Genomic DNA, 24,012 nt, shown 5'->3' with positions numbered 1-24,012 from the left:
ATGGATAATTTCTTACTAATATTAGAAATTTATTTTCGAATCTATATCAAAATTTCTAATATAATAATTCATTGAAAGTTGGATAAATGTAATAAGATTTTGTAAATGATAAATGATGATTTTACTTTTAATTGCTTTTTAAGTTTTTCTTTTTTTTTTTTCTTTTTTTTTTTTTTTTTTTTGCAAAGTTCTAAACAAATTTCCAAGTATTTAATTATTAATATATGTATCTCTAATAACGATCTCCGATAATAGCTCAGTTCTGTAGAAATTTATTTATAATTTTTCTAATCCATATGAAACTTTTAATATTAGAATTCGATGAATTGGCATCGTAGAAAATAACAATGCAATATAATGATTTAAAGCATTCACTTTCAAAGTTCTAAACAGGTTTCGAACGATCTAATTTCTATTTCGATCTAATCTAATACAAAATGATTTCTAGATTTTGATTCGCATTCGTGATCCTTCGAACGATTAATCCCATATTCATGTTGAACTAGTTTAACTATCCCGAAAGGGCCAAGGAGGGCTATGCAATCCTAGACAAGTTAATGTATATTGCAATTACAGTTAGAAAGTTAGTTTGAAATGTTCGTGCAAGTTTCGTTGGTACGACTCGGCACCTAAGTCGTACATAAATCTTTACATAAGGCTAACCTTTTAATAGATATTCGTTCAAATTTTATTCTTCCTTTAAAGAAATTTATTTCTCGCGTAAAAATTATTTTGACGATTTATTTTCATTTTTTCGAATTAACGTAAATAAACGATTGATTCCGATCGAGTATCGAGGATCGACCTATATAATAAAATTTTATTTCAAGTATTAAACAAATTTATTATATATATATATATCTATACAAATTTGCATTTCTAACTAAGGATATTGTTTTTTCCCTCCCTTTTTTCCGTTTTCTTTTTTTTTTTTTTGTTTTTTTTCACGTAAGAATTTTACAAAAAATATCCTTATAAGAAAAATATTATCTTTCGTTGAAAATGATCGAAGATATTACGGGGAAAGATAAAAAATTTTAATTTTTCTTTCTATTCTTGTTCATATACGAAACGGTCGTTTCTCTATTAGTGTCTGACCGTTTCTCTTATCAAGTTGACGATAGTTAGCAGGTGTCTGCGACTTCCAAGAAGTTTAACTCGAACCGTTCATCCAACCTGTAAAACACGACGAATCGTTCACGTTCACATTTTCTACCGTACTGTATACTTTCATTTCGTTTTGGTGTTCTTCGGGAGATCAGCTAAATCCGTAGCCATAAATAGGATGTTTCTGTTATACGATAAAGAATAAATATTCTAGGTGCGTTCGACCTTATGTTCCGACAGGTATATACTTTTAGGTATCCTCTTACGTCAGAGATGAGTTTCATTTTTAAAAATGATTTCTATGTGTTCTCATCGTAAGATGTAATAAATATTCGATAATAAATGAATTGCTGTTATTATATTTATTAAAATTATTAATATTTGTCAATAGATTTTCTTTTTTTTTTTTTTTTTTTTATTTTTTTTTTTTTTTTAAGAATATTATAAAAGAGAATTTTTGTACCATCGATGATTCCAAGTTTGACAGAAAACAGCTGTAATATGTAATATTTATTTATAATATTAATAAAACATTATTACTGCCAGGGATGAAATCTTTTTCTAGATAAATATTCAACTATGTTATATCTGTCAAATTTATAACGTAACAGCTGTTATTCAAAATAAATATCAGCTGTTTTCTGTCAAATTGTTCTTACAAATACTATTATTAACAAATGTGTCACGTGTTCGTTATCGGCAAGGTTCTTTTTATTTTTACATACACACACACCTATACATATACATATATATATATATATTGCAAATTTCTTTTTCAAAAAAATAAAAAATGTCTTCGTAGAATGCCTCACCTCGAACTAACACATACATATAACGTATAACGAAGAAAGAGGCGGGTAGCGATAATGTCTGATGATAAAGGAAATATCTCGGTTGAGTTCCGGCACACAGTGGCGTCAGTTCGAAACGAGTAACTTATATGCACGAGGAGAGAACATCGATGACGTACGACGGATATGGAAATGCCAGAGTTTCACCCATGGCAGGCAGACATCTCGTCGATACAAGTTCGATACCGATGTTCGAGACCGAGCCACCACGTATTTACCTGTGTATCGTGATCACGATTACGATTATCGCCCTATGTCTAACGACTTAGGGCGTGTTCGGCCTTGATAAGAATCGCTTCATGGAATGCAACTTGTTTTTTTTATTTATTTATTTATTTTTTTTTCCTTTTTCAACATTGCCCGAAGGGTTACGACGTTTGAATTTTTTGTATTTCTTGAAAATTTTCGACGGATATTCTTTTTGGGCTTTTTTTTTCTTATCTTTTTTCTGGGTTTTTTTTTTTTTTTTTTTTGTTTTTTTTTTTTTTGTTTTTTTTTTTTTTTTTTTTTGAGAGCAATAATTTCTAAACAATTTATTAAGACTTTAGATGTCACTTAACAGTAACATTCAAACCCGTTAGAAACCAATTATCTATTTACCTTGTTTTATGACGTCGAAACACATCGAGCAGACTAGGACAATAGCGGCTTCTTCTTTAAATGCGGGTGATCCGTTAGAGCCAAGTCGGGGGAGGACGGGAGGGGAGAGGGAAAGAGAGAGAGAGAGAGGAGGGGAGGATTACCATCGACATAGAAATCGACATAGCTGTTATCTGGAATTAAAGTCACATGTGATTCGGTTCGATCAGTCGTTGCGAAGACGAGACATCGTCCTCACAGTTAGTCCTCGCCGTGGGCGAACTGGTCTGGGCAGGGCAAGCTATAGGGTAGGGCGCTGAGCTGGGCAGGGCTAAACGCGTTCCTTACTTACTTACTTGCTTGCTTGGTTGGCTCCTTGGCAGCTTACTTACTTACTTACTTGCTTACTTGCTTGCTTACTTGCTTGCTTGCTTACTTACCTGTTTGCCTGCTAACTCTCGACTACCTATCTACCTACCTGTGCTAGCTATTGATTCAAACATGCCTTTGTTTTACATTCTTCAATTTAAACACCTCATTGTTACGTCATGATGTTCTCAGGAATTTTCGAAATCTTCTCGTCCGTGAAGATCAATTTTTTTTTTTCTTTTTTTTTATATATTCTTTTTTTTAATCTTCTTTCTTTTCTCAGGAGAAGGAGGTGATAGAGATATAAATAAGTAAATATTTGTGAAATTGTTCAAATCCAGTAGATTAGTTTTCATTCGTTTGACTAATGTGAAAAACGATAAAATCCCTGATATATATTAATTAACAGCCATAAGGAAAACAGAAGGGGGCAGCATTCTTCGTCAACTCACGTATCTCGATTAGGTTTAAGATGAAATAGATATCTATTTTGATAAAAACGTGATATCACCCTAAAAACAATGGGACACCTACGTGAAAATGAAACGTAATAAAATTCCAAATATAGTATGGGATGGGTTAGATCAGCGTAAAAAAAGTTTTTACACAATTAGAGACAATTAAGGTTCGTCGATTGATGAGACCATGTCTTCTCTGTTTGGTTTCGAGTCCTTTGTAACTTATACCCCACGTGTCTTCCATCATCATCATTATTATTATTATTATTATTATTATTATTATGATTATTATTATTATTATTATTATTATTATTATTATTATTATTCTTTTTGGTTTTTTATTATTATTTTTTTTTCTTACCTCATGCTCTCTCCCACGTATCATTACAACGGCCCCCATACCTAACCATTTATGGATCGATCGTCATACATTCGAGAGGCTCCTTTCTTTTTATTATGGTTGTATTATTCTTTGATATCCAAGACACATAGAATCGTCTGTGAATAAATGATTCTATGAAGTTTCTTTTCCTTTTTATTTTTTTTTTTTGTTGTTGTTTTGTTTGATCTTAGAACACATAAAATCATTCTTTGATATCATTCGTTGACACATAATAACGTGTTGATTATTTATGTGTGTGTGTGTGCGTGTATATATATATATATATATGTATATATGTATGTAGGTTAAATGGAAATTAGTTCATTCCTGGATTCCAGGAATACGCATAATCATTATCCCCTCTTCCCTCGTTACATTCGATAACCGCATCGAAACCGAGATTCCTTCGGGAGGTTTGTGTGAAGTTAGAGGTTCGGTTAGTAAGTCCGGGAGAATATCAAGTCGAGGACCCGTTATGCGACTGCTCGCAAGAATGCCACCGTACCGGACACACCACCCCACCCTCCCTTCTTCAATCTCCCTCTCCCTCCCTTTCACCCCTCTTTTCATTCCTTTTCGAGACTCCCTCTGAGTAAGTTAAATCTCTCGGTATATGTATATTATAATACACGTACCTGGGATAAATTCGATGAAATTAATTAATCGTCACTATATCGAACACGATTATTATCTAATAAAAAATCTAAAATTCTATAGTATTTTTTTTTTTTTTTGTAAGAGTAAGACTGATCAAAATGACGTACTATTAGAAACGTTGATTTATAATTTCGTTCAATTTTTAATTTTGTTATTTACGTTGTTTAATTTAGAATGTTAATTGAGTTGGAGTAATCAGTGAATTCGAGACATTTGTTCATTAATTTATTTAAGCATTCATCCATTCATTTTGTTCCTTCGTTCATTCATTTATTTCTTCTTTTCTACTTTCTCTCTCTCTCTCTCTCTCCTCTCTCTCTCTCTCCTCTCTCCTCTCTCATTTTCCCTATTCTATCCTTTCTCCCACTCTCACTTCGATACGACCTCATTCGCACGTTCGATCGTCGAAAAGTAACGAGGTTGTTTAAAGCGTCATTCTTACTTTATTAAAAAATATTTCTTGGTTTAAGGAGCACACCCTTTTCCCAAGGCTTGACAGTATTAATAAAATAATTAATGTGTATCATTAATCAAAATTGTCGATAGAAATCGACGAATTAATTCGTTTTAAAGGAAATTTTTTATAAGAAATTTCTCTTTGCAAAATTTTCTCACTTGATGAACTTTTTTTTTTCTCAATTGTTTGCATGACGATGATGATGACGACAATGATGATGATAATGATGATGATGATGATGATGATGATGATGATGATGATGATGATGATGACGATTGGTAATGATTCAAGACAATACTTTCCTGTGTCTCATGACTTCTATGTACCAGGGGCTTCCTTCCGTGTCGTCGTCTTCTTTTTAAACAATGCGTAACGGTTAACAACGCGAGATACATGTCGTTTATCCTCATTCGTTCTGCATTAAAAGAGGATAAAAAAAAAAAAGAGGATATAAGAAATGTGTAAGAAAAATTTGATTGTGCTCGTGAACAAACGGCCCGAATATTTTTCTTTCCTTTTTCTTTCTTTTTTTTTTTTTTCTTTTTCCTTTCTTTTTAATCGTTTACTCACGCCAATCTGTGTAGTATTTTAATCTATACGTTAAAAGAAAATAGAGAATATATGAAACGCATAGGAAATTTTGATTTCGTCATTTATAAGCAATCAGAATTATTGTCCAATTTATTAATTCATTCTAATCGGATTTAATAGATATAGAATATCATATAGTAGAACTTTGGTGGACATGTAAATAGTTGGGATATTTTTCTAATTCATTCATTTTTCTCAAAAGAAAAAAAAAGAATAAAAATAAAAGAACAAAAAAAGAGAGAGAGAGAGAGAGAGAGAGAGAGAGAGAGAGAGAGAGAGAGAGAGAGAAAGAGAGAAAACGAATAATAATCGAGGGAGAAAAAAAAATTGAAAATTATTCATCTAAAAAAAGTTCCCAACAACTTAGATAAATAGATAAATAAATAAATAAGGATAATCGATAATCGTGGAAAAGATTTGTCGCTTTTTCATAAAAATTCCAATCGATGTTTACTTTAGGATGAAGTTATGGGATAAAATAAGGAATAAGTTATTATAAAGAGGATTAAGTACTAACGGATACGCACTTTCTCTCGAACTTTCTACGCGGCGGGCGGCGGTAGTATGATCAGGGGACCAAGGAGAAGAGGCGTCGCGACGCATCCCGTCGGGGTATATACTCTCGCACGACATTCTATTTTCTATTCGCATCTAATTCCGGCAGGCGAGAGAAGAACGGTGTGCGTCGCGGCGCGTCGCCGAGTTCGCGGCACTCGGAAGACTCTCGACGACTCGACTTGTCCAGGATCTATAGATAGATGTCTTTCTTCAGTCCCTCCTCACACTTCTCTACTTCCCTCCTCATCCTCCTCCTCATCTCTTTTTTTCATTCTCGATATCTCTCTCTCTCTCTCTCTTTCTTTTTCTCTTTCTCTCTAACTTTACTATGAATCTATTTATCTATCCACGCTCTCTCTTCTCAGCTTCGAGCCCAACCTTTCTAATTGCACGCGTCTCTTTACCGAGTCTACCGATCTATCCTTACGAATCATCCATCTCTAAACCTCGTCTATCTTTAATTATTTTCTATTATATTCGTTCGACATACTGGGATCACATTGATTTAGAGATAACGATGAATCTACATTGATCTATGGATTTGTTATCATTGATTTTTTTTCCTCTTCTTTTCTTTTCTTTTTTTTGTTTTTTTTTTTGTTTTTTTTTTTGTTTCTTTTTTTGTTTTTTTTTCTCGACGATTACTTTTTCATTTAAGACGCGTTTGTTTTTTTTTTTGCGTCTAAAGTATTTCAAATGATCTGTTTTCCTCTACGAAAAGTACCGTGTGAGAAATTGATCTATTATTAAATCATCTTCGTTGCTCCAATCCTCATAGAGCGTAGCGGTTTTAATTTAAGATATAATCGGTGATTACTGATTGAACTTTCTTCGATCTGATTTAATTATTATCGATCTGTTTTTTTTTTTTTTTTTTATATATATATATAATTTTGACGATATTATTTTATTTTAATATTTATGGATTCGATAATACCAGTAGTACTTTAATTAAATCACATTTATTAGAGGCGATTAGAATTTCTGATGTTCAATTTTTCACTTTCCTCGTTAGCAAATATTTATGATTATTCCTTCTTAAGATTTTAATCTCGGAATATGTAATAATTTCTCTCTCTCTCTCTCTCTCTCTCTCTCTCTCTCTCTCTCTCTCTCTCTCTCTCTCTTTCATTTTCTTTTCTTTTCTCTTTCCGGTCCTCTACGGTAGGACTTGGAAGTCGGCGAAATGGCTGGCTGCTGTCAGCTTTGATCTTCATGCCGTTAAAATACTGTCGCAAGCCTTTATGTGACATTTTCAAGGATTATATCTTAAGTTGCAAAGTATCCTGAGTGTGTGTGTATAACCCTACTAAAATTTATTCGCAATATCCATGTGGCGTTGTACGCCTTACTGTCCTTGCTTTCTCACGACTTGCTTTGTTCCTGTCATTAGCATCTTCGTAATTTTCAATTGCCGCTTGGATTATGTATCCTCAGACCATATTTGATCGTTAAACCTTCACAATTAAATTTCTCCGTATTTAACAATTCATTTTCTTTATAATTTAATATATTATACAATTTTTATTACTAATAATTATATCTTGCGTATATCTTGAATATAATTATACTTTTGCATAATAATTACAACATAATCTCTCTCTCTCTCTCTCTATATATATATATATAATAATAATAATAATAACAATATTAATGAATAAATTTTTTATTTAATTTATTTACGAAATAATTGATAAATTTTGAAGATGTCCGACGATTAAGAGATCGAACGATTCGTTTAGTTAGATCTGTTTAAGATAGGATTAGAGACAGTTGAGATCGATAGATAGATCGATCGATTGATCGATTGATCGATTGATCGAAATTCGCAAGGACGCGAAGTTCCTTCGAGAGAGTCGACAGCTTCGAAGGCAAACGTTCTCCTGGCACTCAGTTTAACCTCCACCTTCGAGACATACCGTTAGGTATGCCAGCGTTTCGAAATCCTTCTCGATGATCTCGTGGCTATGCATCGGCACGAGCCACGTTTGCTTCTTCTTCTTCTTCTTCTTCTTCTTCTTCTTCTTCTTCTTCTTCTTCTTCTTCTTCTTCTTCTTCTTCTTCTTCTTCTCTTCTTCTTTCTTCGTTTCCTGAATTCTTTTCAAGTGCCCCCAAAGGACGGAAATCGAACGTGGGAAAGACGAAGGTTCATTTCTTTTTTAACATTTTCGATATTTCACTAGTTTTTAATTTTTTAATCATCTATAATTTCCTATAAATCATAGAACATTATATTTCTTTCTTTCTTTCTTTTTTTTTTCTTTTTTTTTTTTTTTTTTTTTTTAACATTATTATATAGACTGAAAGTTTCGGTGTATAATTTTCTTTACTTACGAAACGAAGATTGTATTAGAAGGCGAATTTTTATTTCAGAGATCCCCCGTGAGATATTTCAAATGAGATAACGGATTCGATTACAACATCTTAAGATTTTAATTTTTAGATACGAAACGAATTAGACTTTGGAACGATTTTTAAATTTCATTCGTACTTTTAAGAGATATCTCGAAGGAGGTGAAATAAAGTACGAAGAAAACAAAAGAGAAAATGGCGATAAAATTATTATATCGTAGAAAATTATTATCTCATTCGAATGTCCTTGAAAAAAATTGAAATAATATTTCGTAATATTTTAATTCAATGAACGAAGCGAAATCCTATGGGTAGAAAATTTTTAGATGGTATTATAAACGTTAAGGAATATAATGGAGCGGACGTTCTTGCGGCTATTACCATTTCCGGTTCACAATACCAGGAAATGCAGAAATCATTTCGAAAGTCTACGTCGCAAGCTCGTTTACGTATAATTGTCGGGACTTATTTGATAATGTTTTCTTGTAAGGAAAAAGAAAACAAAAAAAAAAAGAAAGACAGAGAAAAAAAACAATAAAAAGATAAGAAGATAGAGACAAAATAAAACAAAACAAAAAAAAAAGAGAGAAAAGAAAAAAGAGCACAACTATCGTCAATCGTGCGAGCGATCTTCGTTCGATTAAGATTACGTAAACCTGCCGAGAAAGTCTCGATCGTAATAGCGAGATTATTATTCTCGCTTCGTTTCAACTTGGATCTCTTTCGTGCACAGCTACTTATATACATATATATATATATATATATATATATATATATATATATATATAAATATATATGTATGTATGTATGTATGTATGTATGTATGTATGTATGTATGTATGTATGTATGTATGCATGTATGTAGTTTCGTACTCGTTATTATCGAACCGTCCTACTTTCGCTGTTTCTACTTGAAAACTAAAACAGTCGTATTGAAAAATTTATTTTCAAATATACATAATGCATTGAAATTGCCGTGGAACATGTCGAAACGGAAGATATTATAATTTTTTTCGAGAGATTTATTTTTAACGAGTATAATTTTCAATTTCTTATGTTGAACATTCTCCTTTCATTGTTTTTTTAAGGTCAAAACATTTCGACCTACCCAAGTATAATCTTTTATCGTAAAGCGTCGTTGTTTACACTAAGTAAAGTACACACACACACACACACACACATATATATATATATACACGTTCACAAGGTATGACTAACACTGGAGAGAGAAAGAGAAAGAAATGAGTCACCTTGCTCAGTCTTCATGAATGGACTTATAAAGACACAGAATGATTTCGTGAGGATATGAAGAAAACGTTCATGATTCTGAGGATGATTATTATCGGATTAATTGCGTTCATAAAGCTTCCTCTCTTTTTAGGAACTGCGACGATGATGATGATGATGATGATGATGAAGTTTCATAAATTGAATCGGTTTCATTTTTCTAAGAATAAGTTAGATAATTGGTAGATATAGTTGTTCTTTTTTTTTCCCCCTCGTAAATTTACTGGTCCAATCAGTTGATGATTTTTTTCCTTTTCTTTTTTGTTTTCTCAATGAACAATTATACCATAATTAAATATAATTTATTGTTAATTGAATGATATCGAATCAGCTGTTTTATTTTACAATATATCAACGAACGTGTTAGATAATTTATTTTTAATGTGAAAATAATACCATCGATCATTATTATCATTTATGTTATCGATCATTTAGTACGTATTATCATTTTGTCAGATATTTTCTTTTGGCTTTGTACATGAACAGATAGAGACGGAAAGTGAGTGAGAGAGAGAGAGAGAGAGACTATCAATCATTGGATAATAGTGAACACCTTGCAAACTCTCTATAAATAAAATCGGTTAATGATCGTGGAACGCGTTTTGCGCTGATAAATTGATCTTAAAAAGCAAGGTATCTCTTTGCAGTTAGCTACGTAGGAAGTTAGCAGGTGCTGAATTGATCTCTGTACCTTCGTGTCCTGTACTCTTCGGTCCGGAACCAAACGTGACGTAATGCAGACTCGATAATCGCGCCCACAAACTCGACGAGCGTAGTCGTTTCTCGATCAGGTCGCTTCAAGTTTTGCACCGGTTTTGGTCCCGTCTATATAAATTATAAAATCAGTTGGTATATGTATGTAATTTCAGTTAGATTTGAGACTCATGTATATTTAACGATGAATATCATTTATTTTAAAACGCGATGCTGATAAGAAATTCTAGTCGATCGTACGAGCCATAATATTTTTTTTTCTACATTCTTTTTTTTTTATTATTATTATTATTCTTTTTTCTCCTTTCACGACATTTATTTCGTATAACTGGACGAATTTTATTTATTTATTTATTTATTTATTTATTTATTTATTTTTTTTTTTTTTTTTAATACGTCGATAATAGGTACAAAGATTTAGACTAGTCACGTAGTTTCTCTATCTTATATAAATATTATTTATATATATATATATATATTCTTATAACTTTATACAATTTTCATTAGGACATTTAAATCGAACTCATTAGCCGACGTAATCATTTATTAATTATTAAAAAAAAAAAAAAAAAAAAAAAAAAAAAAAAAAAAAAAAAAAAAAAAACAGAAACAAAAGAGGAGGAAATACACTCGATGAAGAAAACAATTTTTTGTCTAGTAATTTTTATAATTAAAAGAGAAGGAGAAGGAAATGATTTTTTTTTTTTTTTTTTTATATTCATACCAATCGATTTTGTAAAGCATGAAATCGATTCCGTGGGTCGTTTTCAGAGGACACGACACCCACGCTACAGTTACGAGTGCCGATTCACGATTACCATATGCGGGGATACCATATGCGCGGATAAAGCGAACGTGAGCGCTCGCGTTCACTCGGGTACCGATCCTCGATCGTCGAGACTTCCTTCACAGTCTCGTGTCCACGCGTCTCACGAACGGTCGTTTGCTAGCAGAGCTTTGCTTCGAATTGTCTCTTCTACTCTTTCAAGATTGCCATTTGATTGATCGATTGATCGATCGATCAACGATTGGTACGATTTTATTCTTCTATTTCTATTTCTTTCCTTTTCATTTTTCATTTTTCTTTTTTTCTTTTTTTTTTTTTTTTTTTTTATTCTTCAGCTTTTTTTTCCTCGTTCAATTCGACAAAAATTATTTTGTGCCGTTCTTCTGTTTTGGTATTTTTTTTCTTTTTTGTTTTTCTTCCTTTTAATTCTCACCTTTCTCTGATATTCTACGCTTCTCTTTCTTTTTCGTCGGATGGGAAATTATCGATCGCTCGTAGAAACTAGGGTGAGATCCGACCTTCGCCCTCTCGTTTCGCCCCTCTCTCCCCAAATTATCCTTACAGGTGACCTCGTTTTTTTTAAAACCAATTTTACATATCATAGAACTTTATGATCTTCGTTTGATATCATTCGACCTAAAATAGATCTACATTGCAGTCGCGTATCTTTAAATAGAGAACGTACGATTCGTCATCGATATTTAAATGAAATTAAAATTTATTAATAAAATAAAACGATATTGTAGACGGTGTCCTTCGATCGAACGAACGAACATAATCGAACGAGAAAGAAAGAGAGAGAGAGAGTGAGAGAGAGAGGAGGGGGAATAAAAATCGTGATTGAACGTGGTCGTCAAAATCGAACAATCTTCGAGTAAAATAATTATCAATGTGTGGTGTTCGGACAAAGAAAAGATTCAGTGTATTCGAAACAAATATGCAAGTGTATGAAGTGTGACAAAAAAAAAAAAGAAAAAAACAAAAAGAAAAGAATTGAAAAGAAAAGAAAAATAAAACTGATTAATGGTGAACTAGAAAGTGTTAAAGATGCGCATTTAAAAGCGTGTCGAAAGGACAGTTTGAAATATCTCTTAGGGAATAAGCAAGAGGAGAAAGAAGAAAAACAAACAAGTAAACCAACGAACAAACAAACAAACAAACGGACAAAGAAAAATAGGAGATAATAAAAGTCGGTGAAAGATCAAAGGAAGTCAAAAGATGTCGACTCAAGCTTACTACAAGGAGAGGTTGGGCTTCGATCCAGCTGACACCGTCGCCGAACATCACCGTGAGCAGAGGTCACAGCATGGCTACGAGGAGAGTCTCTCCAAGTTCAAAGGTCAGAACGGAAACGGATACTCAACGTCGTTGTATACGGTTTGCGAGAAGAAACGTGCTTCAGAAGAGATAGAAATGATGGGGGATGAGCAAGAGGAGGATCAAGATGAGGAGGAGGAAGAGAAAGAGAAAGAGAATGGGGTGGTAGAGGTGGACAATGATGATGATGATGACGAGGAGGGAGAGGAGGAGGAGGAGGAAGTGGTGGTGGTGGACGTACTCGAGGAACAACGATCCAGCAGCACCCAAGCTGCATTCTGGGGCTGCTGGGCGATGTTCATCGAGGCGCATGGTAGGTGGCCGAGATTCTTGAGCATGTGATGCTGGACATTTTCGATGAAAGCTCGTAACTCACTTTCCCGACTTCTTCTAATAATATTTTCTTTTTTTCTTTTTTTTTTACGCCATCTCGTTTTTCTTTTTCTTTTTTTTTCTTCTCGTTTTTTTTTTTTTTCCTTGTTTCCTCATTAACATTTTTAAGTCATTCCCTGCTATACTCTATCCTCCTATATTCCCATCGTTAGCAAGTCTCATTTTATTTTCTTCAGTTCAAATCCATATAACCAATTCCCTGATAATTAATATCATGTTTCGTCTCGTTTCATTTCAAATCATTGTTCAGATCTGTTTTTGATTTCGCTTAATTAATCGTTATAGATATATTGTTTTAGTTTCATTTGTTGAGTTTCAATTATGTGCGTGCGTGGGTGCGTGTGAATAATATATTGTTTCAATTAACGATTAACACAATTTTCAATCGATATAAGAAATGTTATCGATCATTCATTCTCGTATACTTTTAACTTCGAAGCACACGCAGGACATACATTTGTCAAGTTTTATTTATTTCTTTTTTTTTTTTTTTTAACACGCACTCCTATCCCGTTCAACTAATCGTAACTTTGCACGAGATTTTTTTTTTTTTTCTTTTTCTTTTTTTCTTCTTCAAATAACTTAAATATTTTTACTCTACGTATCCCTATGACGCGTAATAATCAAATGAGAAGGAATTCTTTAACGTACACGTAATCATTGCGATTTCAATGAGTATTCGTCAGAGAAATTCCATATATGTACATCCTTACACGGTCATTATCATTTAGTAGAAATGATCGTAAATCTATAAATAGTATCATTTAGGTGATCATCATTTTTCTAGAAACTTTTTTTTTTCTATTCTTTTTTTTCTTTTCCTTCTTTTTCCTTCCTTTTTATTCATTATCATACTGTTACCTGAATTCGAGCTTCCACGAAGATTTATCCAGCATTTATTAGGATTTTCGAACGATAGCTTGACCAGAGATCGAACGATCGATCACCCACGCGAGTATTTCTCCCCCCCCCACCTTCCCCCTCCTCCTCTCCCTCCGATCCTCAAACCTCGTCATCCTTTTTTCCTTTCCCCGTCTCATTACCACTGGAACGCAAATACGTAACGTGAGATACTTAGATCTATGAGCTTATTACAAAGTATCTTATATAATTGCGATTGTGATCGTTTTCATTGAGAGATACGTTACGTTAACTAATTTACATAATTATTTAATTAATTAATTAATTAATTTTCTTTTTCTCTGGGGAGGGGAGATAAGAAAGGATAGGTTGTTATTATTATTATTATTATTATTATTATTATTATTATTATTATTATTAATTTTGTTTTCCCTTTTGTCAATGCGATTCTGATAATGACACTACTTTTTTTTCCTGGTCAAGCTGTCGATTGCTCAAGCTCTCGTCCTCCGTCCTCCTCTATAATCTTGATACTTTCCAATCGATAATATCAAGCAGACAATATATAATAATTTGACTTGTAGATTTATTCGAAAAAGAAATTAATCTTTCGATCGAAGTTATCTGCTGTATCTGGAAAGTATCGGGCTGTTTAAATTTAAGGACTCTCCTCATCTTGAAAATCTGTTTTGTTCTTTACTTTCTTTCTCTTATTTTTTTTTTTTCTTCTTAATGATTTATTAACAATTTTACAGCTTTGAGAAAGACAAAAGACAAGTAATATTTGATCGATCACGTTCGACATTTTCGAATCGATAGATCTGTGCCTTGACCCTAAGTTGAATGTCAACGAAGTAAATGGGTTCGTTTAATTTCAACGAGAGAGAAAGAGAATGAGAGAGAAAAAGATCGAGATAAAAGCTGAGAGTGAGAGAGAGAGAGAGGGAGGGAGGGAGGGCAGTATGGTAGGGAAAAGGGTTTGCCTAAAGTATTCGGAATAGGATGCCGTAGTACGATACATCGAAAGGCCAAAGTCAGGATGCAATACTTTCGATCTTGATTGGGATCGAAGCCAACATTCCTCCTTTGCTAGACTACTTGACGTATCTCGACGATGTGATAATAATAAATATACGTTTAATTACATGTGTCGAGGATAGAGAGCAAAAGAGAGGGGGGGGAGAGAGAAAGAGAGAGAGAGAGAGTGAATCTTTGATTTGTTTATTAATGATTTGCATAGAAGAATAAAAAAAGAAAAGCAAATAAATTATCAATTTCGTTTGATGGATAGAAAGATAGATAGATATTGCAGAAAGGTTTATAATTATCGAGATGAAAATATAGATAAGTAAATAGATAGATAAACGGATAGAAGTAAGATAGCAATTGAAAACTATTAGTGCCTTCGAAGAATCGAAAGATTACATTGCGAAAGAGCAAAGTGGAATAAACCGTAATTTTATTATCATACTATTAACGATCATCAAGGCACAATATTTCGTACGATGATCCTTACTACTTGACATTGTTAGTGATAAGTCGTCGTCGTGTTTAGAATGAGACAAGAATAGATGACAGCAATGTTCTTGATGAATGAAGTTCATAGGTCGTTGAATAAAATGGGTTAGCCTCTCAGTTAAAGACTATTTCTCTTTCTAATTGTCTTTACTTTTTAAACAATTAATCTGGAAAAATTGTATTAACATTTTATTAACTTTACTCTTTCTTACTCGTTTCTTACTAATTCAAATCCCAATATATTACATTTTAATGAGTGAATGATGATTTTTAAAACGATTATAACGGATAGAAAGAAATTTTTAATAGATTATATTATAACGTATAGATTAGCACTTTTAGGTATTTTATTGATATTTGAATTGATTAAAGTACAAAGAAAATTTTCGAGACAAGAAAATACGTACGACAAAGATTCATCAACTTTATCAACATTGTCTTTTACTAATTAAACTCTTACACACATATATAAATATATATTATATTTCAAAGTAAATAATAATATTCTTTTTGGGATGATTGGAATCTGAAGAAAATATTTCCCATTTTTTTTTTTTTTTTTTTTTTTTTTTTTTTTTTTTTTTTAATTAATATCCTATGCGTTTGATTAGATTCCAAATAAATATGAATAAGAAGTAGAGTGTCAGTGAACGCTAAAACGTCATCGAGTCGGTCAATCGAGATAAAACGTACAGCCTGTGAAGTATAATAAGAGAGGCGAGAAGGAAACATGCCAATTAAGAAGAAACCATCGGTAAAGTCATTGACATAGCATAGCAGTCGAGATATATCGCCAAGAGCGATGGCCACTTGAAATATTTCCAAGCGTCTCGTGGGTGAAGCGCTTTTAAATTTGAAAGTACCGCTATCTGTGTTCTCTCTCTCTCTCTCTCTCTCTCTCTCTCTCTCTCTCTCTCTCTCTCTCTCTCTCTCTCTCTCTCTCTCTCTTCGAGCTTGAATATATTCGTGTTGCATTAGATAAAGAGAGTGAGAAAGAAAGAAAGAGAGAAACTCGCGAAGTATGTTTGAGGACGGCACTCAAGATGGTTTAATTTTATGACCGACGATAATGTACTTCGAAGTGCATTTTATGTTGCACGCACATATATGTGTGTCCACCTAATATGGTCATAGTTTCTTTTTTCTTCTTTTTCCTCTTTTTCTTTTCCTTTTTTTTTTTTTTCTCAAATCAGATAGAAACAATTTCGATAGATAGCATATATATTTTTATATATATTTATATAAATATATATAAAAAAATATATATATATAAATAACATTATTATAGCATACATACATATATATATATATATATATATATATATATATATATATATATATATATATTGATAACATATATATTTTTTTGTATGAAGAATAATTAATTACTTAATGATCGTTTTTGAAAAATGCATGCACAGAATGGCAAAGAATATCGATAAGCTCGAATTAATTGAACAGCGATTATTTGTTCAGCTGATCGATTATATGTATACGTATATATGTATATACATATATGGCACACCCAGTAATCAAGGAAATATCTATGTAAGAGCAGTAAATTTGACTTTCGTAATGATACGTTCTTCGTTTTCTTTGCTCTATCCTTTGTCGCAATACCAAACCATATTAGGATACTTCGTCGGTGTCTTTAAACGTTTATTCGCATCACGGGCTCGATCATTTCTTAACTCTTGATCTCGATCAATCAATACTTAATATATAATTATATTATCAATTACAAATATTCTAATTATTTAAAAGCAGACAAAAATTTTCATCCTCTTTCTTATTCAACATTAAAATCAAATTAAAATTAATATATATTAAATATAAGTTTTTCTTTGTGCATATATATATATATATATTTTATTTTTTGTTTTTACATAAAATGATAAATTGGTTTATAAAGGATTAAAAAGAAATTCATTCTCTTCGAAACTAAATTTAGACTAAAAGTCTCAGCCGCATAGTCATTTCTACATAAAGAAAAACTATGACGGACGAATGACGGAATCGTTGAAATTAACAAAGGAAGAAGAAATACTTCGTGGCAATGTTTAAGTGTCTAACGAATACCTAAGAAAGTTATTCACTTAATGGCTAATGACAAAAGCACTCAACTAATGTTTCTCTCTTTCTCTCTCGCTCTCTCTTTCTTTCTCTGTCTGAGATTTTGTTCGAAAGTATTTAAAATCACGTAAGATGTCAAACGTTTTCTTTATCCGTACAATCGAAGTTTATTTAGTCATTTTAATAATTCAGTACCATTCAATATTATATTCTTCTACCCACACATTCGTGCATACAATAAATATTAATTTTCGAAAGATGAAAAAAAAGAAATACATATGGAATATTGTTCAACAGGAACAAATATTCTTGAAAAATATTCATATATTTTTTTCTTTGAAAAGTACATTAACGAATTTTAATAAACTTATTCGAGTTCGATAGATTTGTAAAAGATTGTAAAACTTAGTTTTAACGATACTTACATGTATATATTTTTTTCCTCTTTTTCTCTTTTTTTTTATCTCTCTCTCTCTCTCTTTCTCTCTCTTTTTTTTTTTTTATTACAAATTCATTCGAAGATACATTAGACGTAGTTTATTTATCGAGAAAACAGATTGAGACATTGAGAAGATTCTTTATTTACTTTCCTCTGTTAAAGAGAGAGAGAGAGAGAGAGAAAGAGAAAGAGAGAGAAATACACATGCCTTCTTAATGGTAAAGTTTAAATGGAAGTTTGGTATATTCAGTCGAATGTTGTTCCTATTTTTTTTTTTTTTTTTTTTTTTTTTTTTTTTTTTTATTGTTGATTCGATTAGACCTTAGTAGTTTATGAATCAGACATTCGGCGTACGTACGTACGTATATACGTACGTGCGTTTATGTTTATAAACATTGGCTATGATCTTGACGATACCTCCCAACGAGAGGTGTTCACTTTCTTTCACATTTAGTTCGTTCTTAGACATCAAGACTTCAAGACGTCTTCTCTTTCTCGAGGCATTTGAAAAATATTATATATAATCTAATAAAGGTATAAAAATAATTAGACAATAGAAATTTATTTCGTTTCATTTATACGAAGAAAAAAAGAAAACATTATTCGTTGGAGAGTATAGGGTATATTTTATAATATGAATTTCGTCCTCCTTTATTTCTAAGCTATCAGATAAATATATCTCAGAATAATTCTCAAATGATCCATAATAACCTAATAGCTCTTTGTCGGGTCACATTATCGTGTTACGTTATGTTAAATGAAATTTATCCCTTGAGATAAGTCCATTTTTTTTCCCCTTCTCTCTCGTGGGTCCTATTGTTGTTAATAAAAATAAACTTCTAGGGTCAATTGTTGAATAAAATTGTCATTTAAGAATAAAAGATATAAATAACGTGGTTAACTATCGTAATAACAGAGCTTCTTTGTTTTACGAATGATCATGCTTAAGAAGAAATTTCAGAGTTAAAAGGGGCATACTTATCAATAATAGTACTTTAAGTACTGAAAGAAGTATCTGACGGGAGATGAAAATAACATACGTATATTTCTTAAAAAGGATTTGATAAGAGAATGAACAAATTTAGCATGCACTTTTCGTCGTCATGCATTTCTTCATTTTTATTTTTTCTTTCTTTCTTCCCGCCTCTTTTTACTAATATTCTTTAGAAAAGGGGAACACAGAATTCTTCGAATAAATATTAACGATAGAGATAAGATAAAATAGTCAGTGTGTTGTTTATCTTTGACGTAATAATATCTTCTAACGATGAGTCATACTTTGAGCTTGAACAGAGTAATGACAACAAAAGATTAAAAAGTTGTCGACTCGAAGGATGACACCGAAAGTATTAATCAATGATATATGTTTCTCTTTTCTCACAACATATCTTATTTTTGTGTGTGTATATATATAAAATTTGTTTTGTTTTGTTTTGTTCTTTTTTTTTTTTTTTTTTGAAATTAACACATGTATATCCTCCCTTTCTCCTTTTTTTTACAGACGAAAGAGACGCCATACAAAAGAAGACCTTTACGAAATGGGTGAACAAACACTTGAAAAAGGTAATATACAAAGTTCATAAATTCATTTAAAAAATTATCGGTCGACGAATCTCGACGTGTTTTTATTTTTTTTATTTTTTTATTTTTTTTATTTTTTTTCTTTTTTTGTTCTCCTAAAAAGAAGAAGATTATACTCATTGTTGAACTGTCGAACCTTTCAAAATAATTTCGACAAGCTATCATAAAACTTTCATTGCAATGACTCGACGAAATGTTTATAGTTTTTGAATTACATCATCGTGATACCTGAAGTATATCTTTAAGATAGCAGCTCATATATTTTTTGTTTTTGTTTTTGTTTTTTTTTTTTTTTTTGTTTTTTTATGACAAGATACTTGACAATTAAATGATACATCTGTTTTATCTAAAAGTATGTATAGACAATGGTTTATTTTTGATAATGTAAGATTATCACTAATATGCCATTAGTCTAACACAAGGTATAAATCTTTTACTCTTTGATTTTGTACCGTACTTCAGTCGATATTTTGTAAAAAGAAAAAAAAAGTTATATTCCTCGTTCCGTTAACGGCATTTTATTGTTACATGTAGATAACGAAGAACGTGCGTGGATAACGTTTATCGATCGATTCTATATTTTCATTTATTAAAGCGATTCGATCTATATTTTTACATTTCTTCTTCGATAAGTCGAATCGTTATGGATCTAAAAAATATTGTAATCTAAATAATATCTAAATAATATAGGTATATGTTAAAAAAAAAAAAAAAAAAAGAAATATATATATATAGGAATGAAATAAATATTTTATTATTGATATATGTCTCAATATATCGATCTATCAATATTACATTGATTATTTAGTAATTAGATTCGATCTATATTAAATTTTTAATGTTTATTTTACACTTTTATTTTAATACCTATAGATTAATATTAATGAATTTTTTTTTTATCACTTATCGTTATTTATTTCATTTCTACATACATACATACATACATACGTATATATATATGTGTATGCATGTGTGTGTGTAAATTTAAAGTTATACATCAAAATATCGGATAACATATTATCTTGTACGAGTATAACGACGATGACATCATTAACAATAATTACAAAGAGACAGAGAGACAAAGACAACTGATCTCGAAAGTGACAATGGTATTATATGTCCACTTATGTTGTGTATATATATATTTTTTTTTTTTTTTTTTTTTTTTTAACACGAGCCATTAAATTTCACGAAACGTTGACCAACCAGTATATATACTTTTCGTGCGTGAAAAGGGACTAATTGATTTTTGCATCTTCCATTTGGGTAGTATTTAAAGGGGCAGAAGTTTAAAGAGAATTTATAGCTTGTAATATTTAGGCGGCAGCTTTGTTTAAATGACGACCTTCTGACGTCATCCTATTTCTTGCGGTAACAGAGTGAAAGAAAATCAAGATGCGACACGCTATCCGATTGAGAACAATACTAAGAGACTCGATACTTATTATTTCGTCTCTTTCTTTTCGTTTTGTGCTCTTCTTTCTTTACGTATTTAACGCACGATTCTTATCTTTCTTGTCTTTCGATGTTTATATAGATATATATATATATATATTTTTTTTTTTTTTATTTCTATTCCATAATTTTTATTACAATAATTTTTCACATTGAATGATCGTCATTTTAACGAATGACGATGATGATATTGATGATAACTATTCGATCAAATAATATATATATATATATATATATATATATATATATATTTGTGTATTAAAAAATTGAACGATTTAGAATAATATTAGAAAATATTTAGCAAAGTGTTAGAATTGCAAAGGATAAATAAACTGATATTGTTTCAAAAGATTCGTTTTTATCATAATAGACAAAGCCAAGTGAATCACTATACTTATAGTATGTGACAGTAGTGTATCTTGATAAATCCCGATGAGAACATAGTGATTCTTTTTCGACTGAAATAAGGCTTCTCTGATGTAAGGTAAAAAGAATAGAGAAAAAAGAAAAGAAAAAAGAGGAAGGGTTGTTGTATAGAGAAAGAAAGAGAGAGAGAGAGAGAGAGAGAGAGATAGAACGGTATCATCGAAGAGGAGGATATTTTCGAAGGAGTGGAATTTTTCGAAGGAACGCCTTTGATTTTTTCTCTTCTTCTTTTTTTTTTTTTTTGTTTTTTTTTTGTTCTTCTCTTCGATTTTTGTCTTTTTTACGTACGACTGAAGCGGAACGAGGTCGCGTTCCTTCGCACGACGCTCCTGCTTTATAACTCGATACGTGCGGTTGGTAGTATATATACGTGATGTGAATTCTCACACGCAAAAGAGAGACAGAGAGAAGAGAGAGAGAGAGAGAGAGAGAGAGAGAGAGAGAGAGAGAGAGAGAGAGAGAGAGAGAGAGATACTTGAGGTTGGTCGAGCTCTATTCCAACGTAAAGCAAGATGCGCATCGTTTCCAGTTTCTATCACTCTTTGCGAATCGTTTTTTCCTCCCTAAATGGTATATACATCTTTTTCTCTCTGTCTCTCTCTCTCTCTCTCTCTCTCTCTCTCTCTCTCTCTCTTTCTCTCTCTCTGTTTCTCTGTTTCTCTGTTTCTTTCATTTTGAATGAAAGAAAAAAGATATGTCATTAATAATCGTGAAAGAACGAGAAGGAAAAAGAAATTATTTTTCATTGTTTTAATATAAATCGAGATAAATAAATGGAACATTTCGAGAGAAACTTAAGAAAAAAAGAGGATGGGAGAACTCGTATAAAAAAATAAAAAATTTGCAAAACAGAAAAAAAATCATATATGTCAATTGTAAAGTTTGTCAACGTGGATCGATTCGATTACACGATATATTCATGAGCAATTGGAATCATTGATTAAATGAAGTCCTTCTCTTCCGTCTCAATGTCGTCCGTCGTTGACCTCCTCCTCCTCCTCCTCCTCTTCCCCCTCCCCGCTCCCTCTCTTCTGCCTCTCCTATTCTCTGTATGTATACGAGACGGGAGAATTTTATACGAATTGAAACGAACAGGACAGAACTCGAGGAGAATAAAATCAATGCGATAACAATGTGACGAAATTAAACCACAGTAAACTGCGGTTTTCCTCTTTTTTTTTTTTTTTTTTGCGCGCGAAATGAATAAAAGAAAAAATAAAGGAAAGAAAGAACGAGCATTAATTCGAACGTTTTTTGCGTGTTCGACGAAGTCAATGAAAAGATCTATGACGATCGAAGTGTTTTCGAGTAACTTAAATCTCCTTCGTTGTATATTTTTTCGAGTAAAAAAGAAAAGAAAAACAAAAAAAAAAAAAAAAGAAAAAAGAGCTCATAATGAGAGGAAATCGTTGAAGATAAAGGACGATGAAAAGTCGAAGAAAGTATTTATGTTACTTTAAATCTTAGATCTCTTCGAATTAGTGAGTTTTATTATCGTAGGAAAATAAATGACTCATCAATGACAACAGCAACAGCAACAGCAACAGCAATAGCATAAGTAACAATGTTTTATTCGAACCAAAGCTAAAGTATGCGCTCGTATAATATGGAAGGGAAAAAAGGGAAGGCGAATCACAACCGTATACGATCTCGAAATTGTCTCGTTAACGTATAATCCCCTCGAGTTAACGTCCCTCGTATTCTATCTATCTCTCTTTCTTCTTTTATTTCTTTCTATCTTTCTAATCTCATTGTCCATTCTTTTATACGTAAGTACATCGATATATCGGGGGCTTTTTAACTTCGTTCAAGTTAATATCGAAAATCGTCCCTTTAATTTCGTGAGAAAGTATGTTTTAAATCGTTGACGTTCGTGGGATCCCTCCTCCACTTTCTTTCCTACTGATATTTATTTATTTATTTATTTATTTATTTATTTATTTATTTATTTATTCAGAGCATTTCTTTTTTGCCATGTAGTTCCTGGAAAATATTTTCTTCTATTCTAATTCTGTTGGAGTATCTTGAATGGTTTAAAGATGCGGAATAAATATCAGTTTTATCCATCTATGGATGGATAGATTGGTTGGATAGATGGGTGGGTTGTTGAATTCATGAATGACAATTAATAGTTCTAAGTATTCTACTCGTTTTTTTTTTTATTTTTTTTTTCTTCGTCTAATCGTTGACTGTCTTAATCGTATTAAATATATGTATCGCATTAGATAATCGTTTTAGATATGTATATATATAAATATATATACTTTTATTTATTTCATATTATTTATCTCGTGATTATATAAAACTTAATATTCCTGCTCTCTTCGTTCTCAAGTTCTTTTTCTTTCTTTTTTTCTTTTTTTTTTTTTGTTGTTTCATTTTCGTCCTTGGCATTATGGATTGCATAATTCGTAGCATAATAAAGATTCCTGTATCTGTCTCTCGTTACGTCAGCTTCCATATGATATTTCTTGCCTAAAGGAGTTCACGAATAAATGAGATTCTTTGTATTATTATTCTTTAGATCTTTTCTTCTTCTTCTTCTTCTTCTTCTTCTTCTTCTTCTTCTTCTTCTTTTTCAAATAGTTTTATTTCATTTCAAATCGGATGATTCATTATGATATTGTGATTAAATTGTGATCGTCCTTCTGAGTTTTAAAATACTTTGATTACTTAGAATGAGTATCTCGTAGTTATATTTAACATAAATCTCGTTATCCTTACATTCCAATGTTTGATATAGTATACTTGATTGCAATAATCTATCATATTACAGAACACGTATATGTATCGATAGTAT

The 24,012-nt window shown here is 31.5% G+C and overlaps 1 protein-coding gene across 29 annotated transcripts in view; it reads left to right on the top strand.

The window, feature by feature from the left end:
• The window catches only part of shot (dystonin-like protein short stop), a 117,483-nt gene that overhangs the window by 23,794 nt on the left and 69,677 nt on the right, over positions 1 to 24,012 (top strand). For 18 of the 29 annotated variants that reach the window (XR_004838850.2, XR_014983433.1, XM_035871838.2 and 15 more), the window contains exons 1-3: positions 11,254 to 11,393; positions 11,896 to 12,779; positions 19,252 to 19,313. Coding sequence is in view for 27 of the 29 variants with exons in the window: in XM_035871838.2 (XP_035727731.2) it covers positions 12,368 to 12,779; positions 19,252 to 19,313 (474 nt within the window). In the remaining 2 variants the exon portion in view is untranslated. Of the gene's footprint in view, positions 1 to 11,253; positions 11,394 to 11,887; positions 12,780 to 19,251; positions 19,314 to 24,012 lie in introns of those variants that run through there. The other 11 variants (XM_035871862.2, XM_035871850.2, XM_035871847.2 and 8 more) reach the window with 4 other exon arrangements.

This window comes from Vespa mandarinia, chromosome 21, assembly GCF_050613455.1.
Source record: "Vespa mandarinia isolate Hongniang chromosome 21, ASM5061345v1, whole genome shotgun sequence".
In the NCBI taxonomy this organism is placed as follows: Eukaryota; Metazoa; Arthropoda; class Insecta; order Hymenoptera; family Vespidae; genus Vespa; species Vespa mandarinia.
Note: the sequence above shows the minus strand (reverse complement) of the source record. Positions and strands in the feature narration are given on the sequence as shown.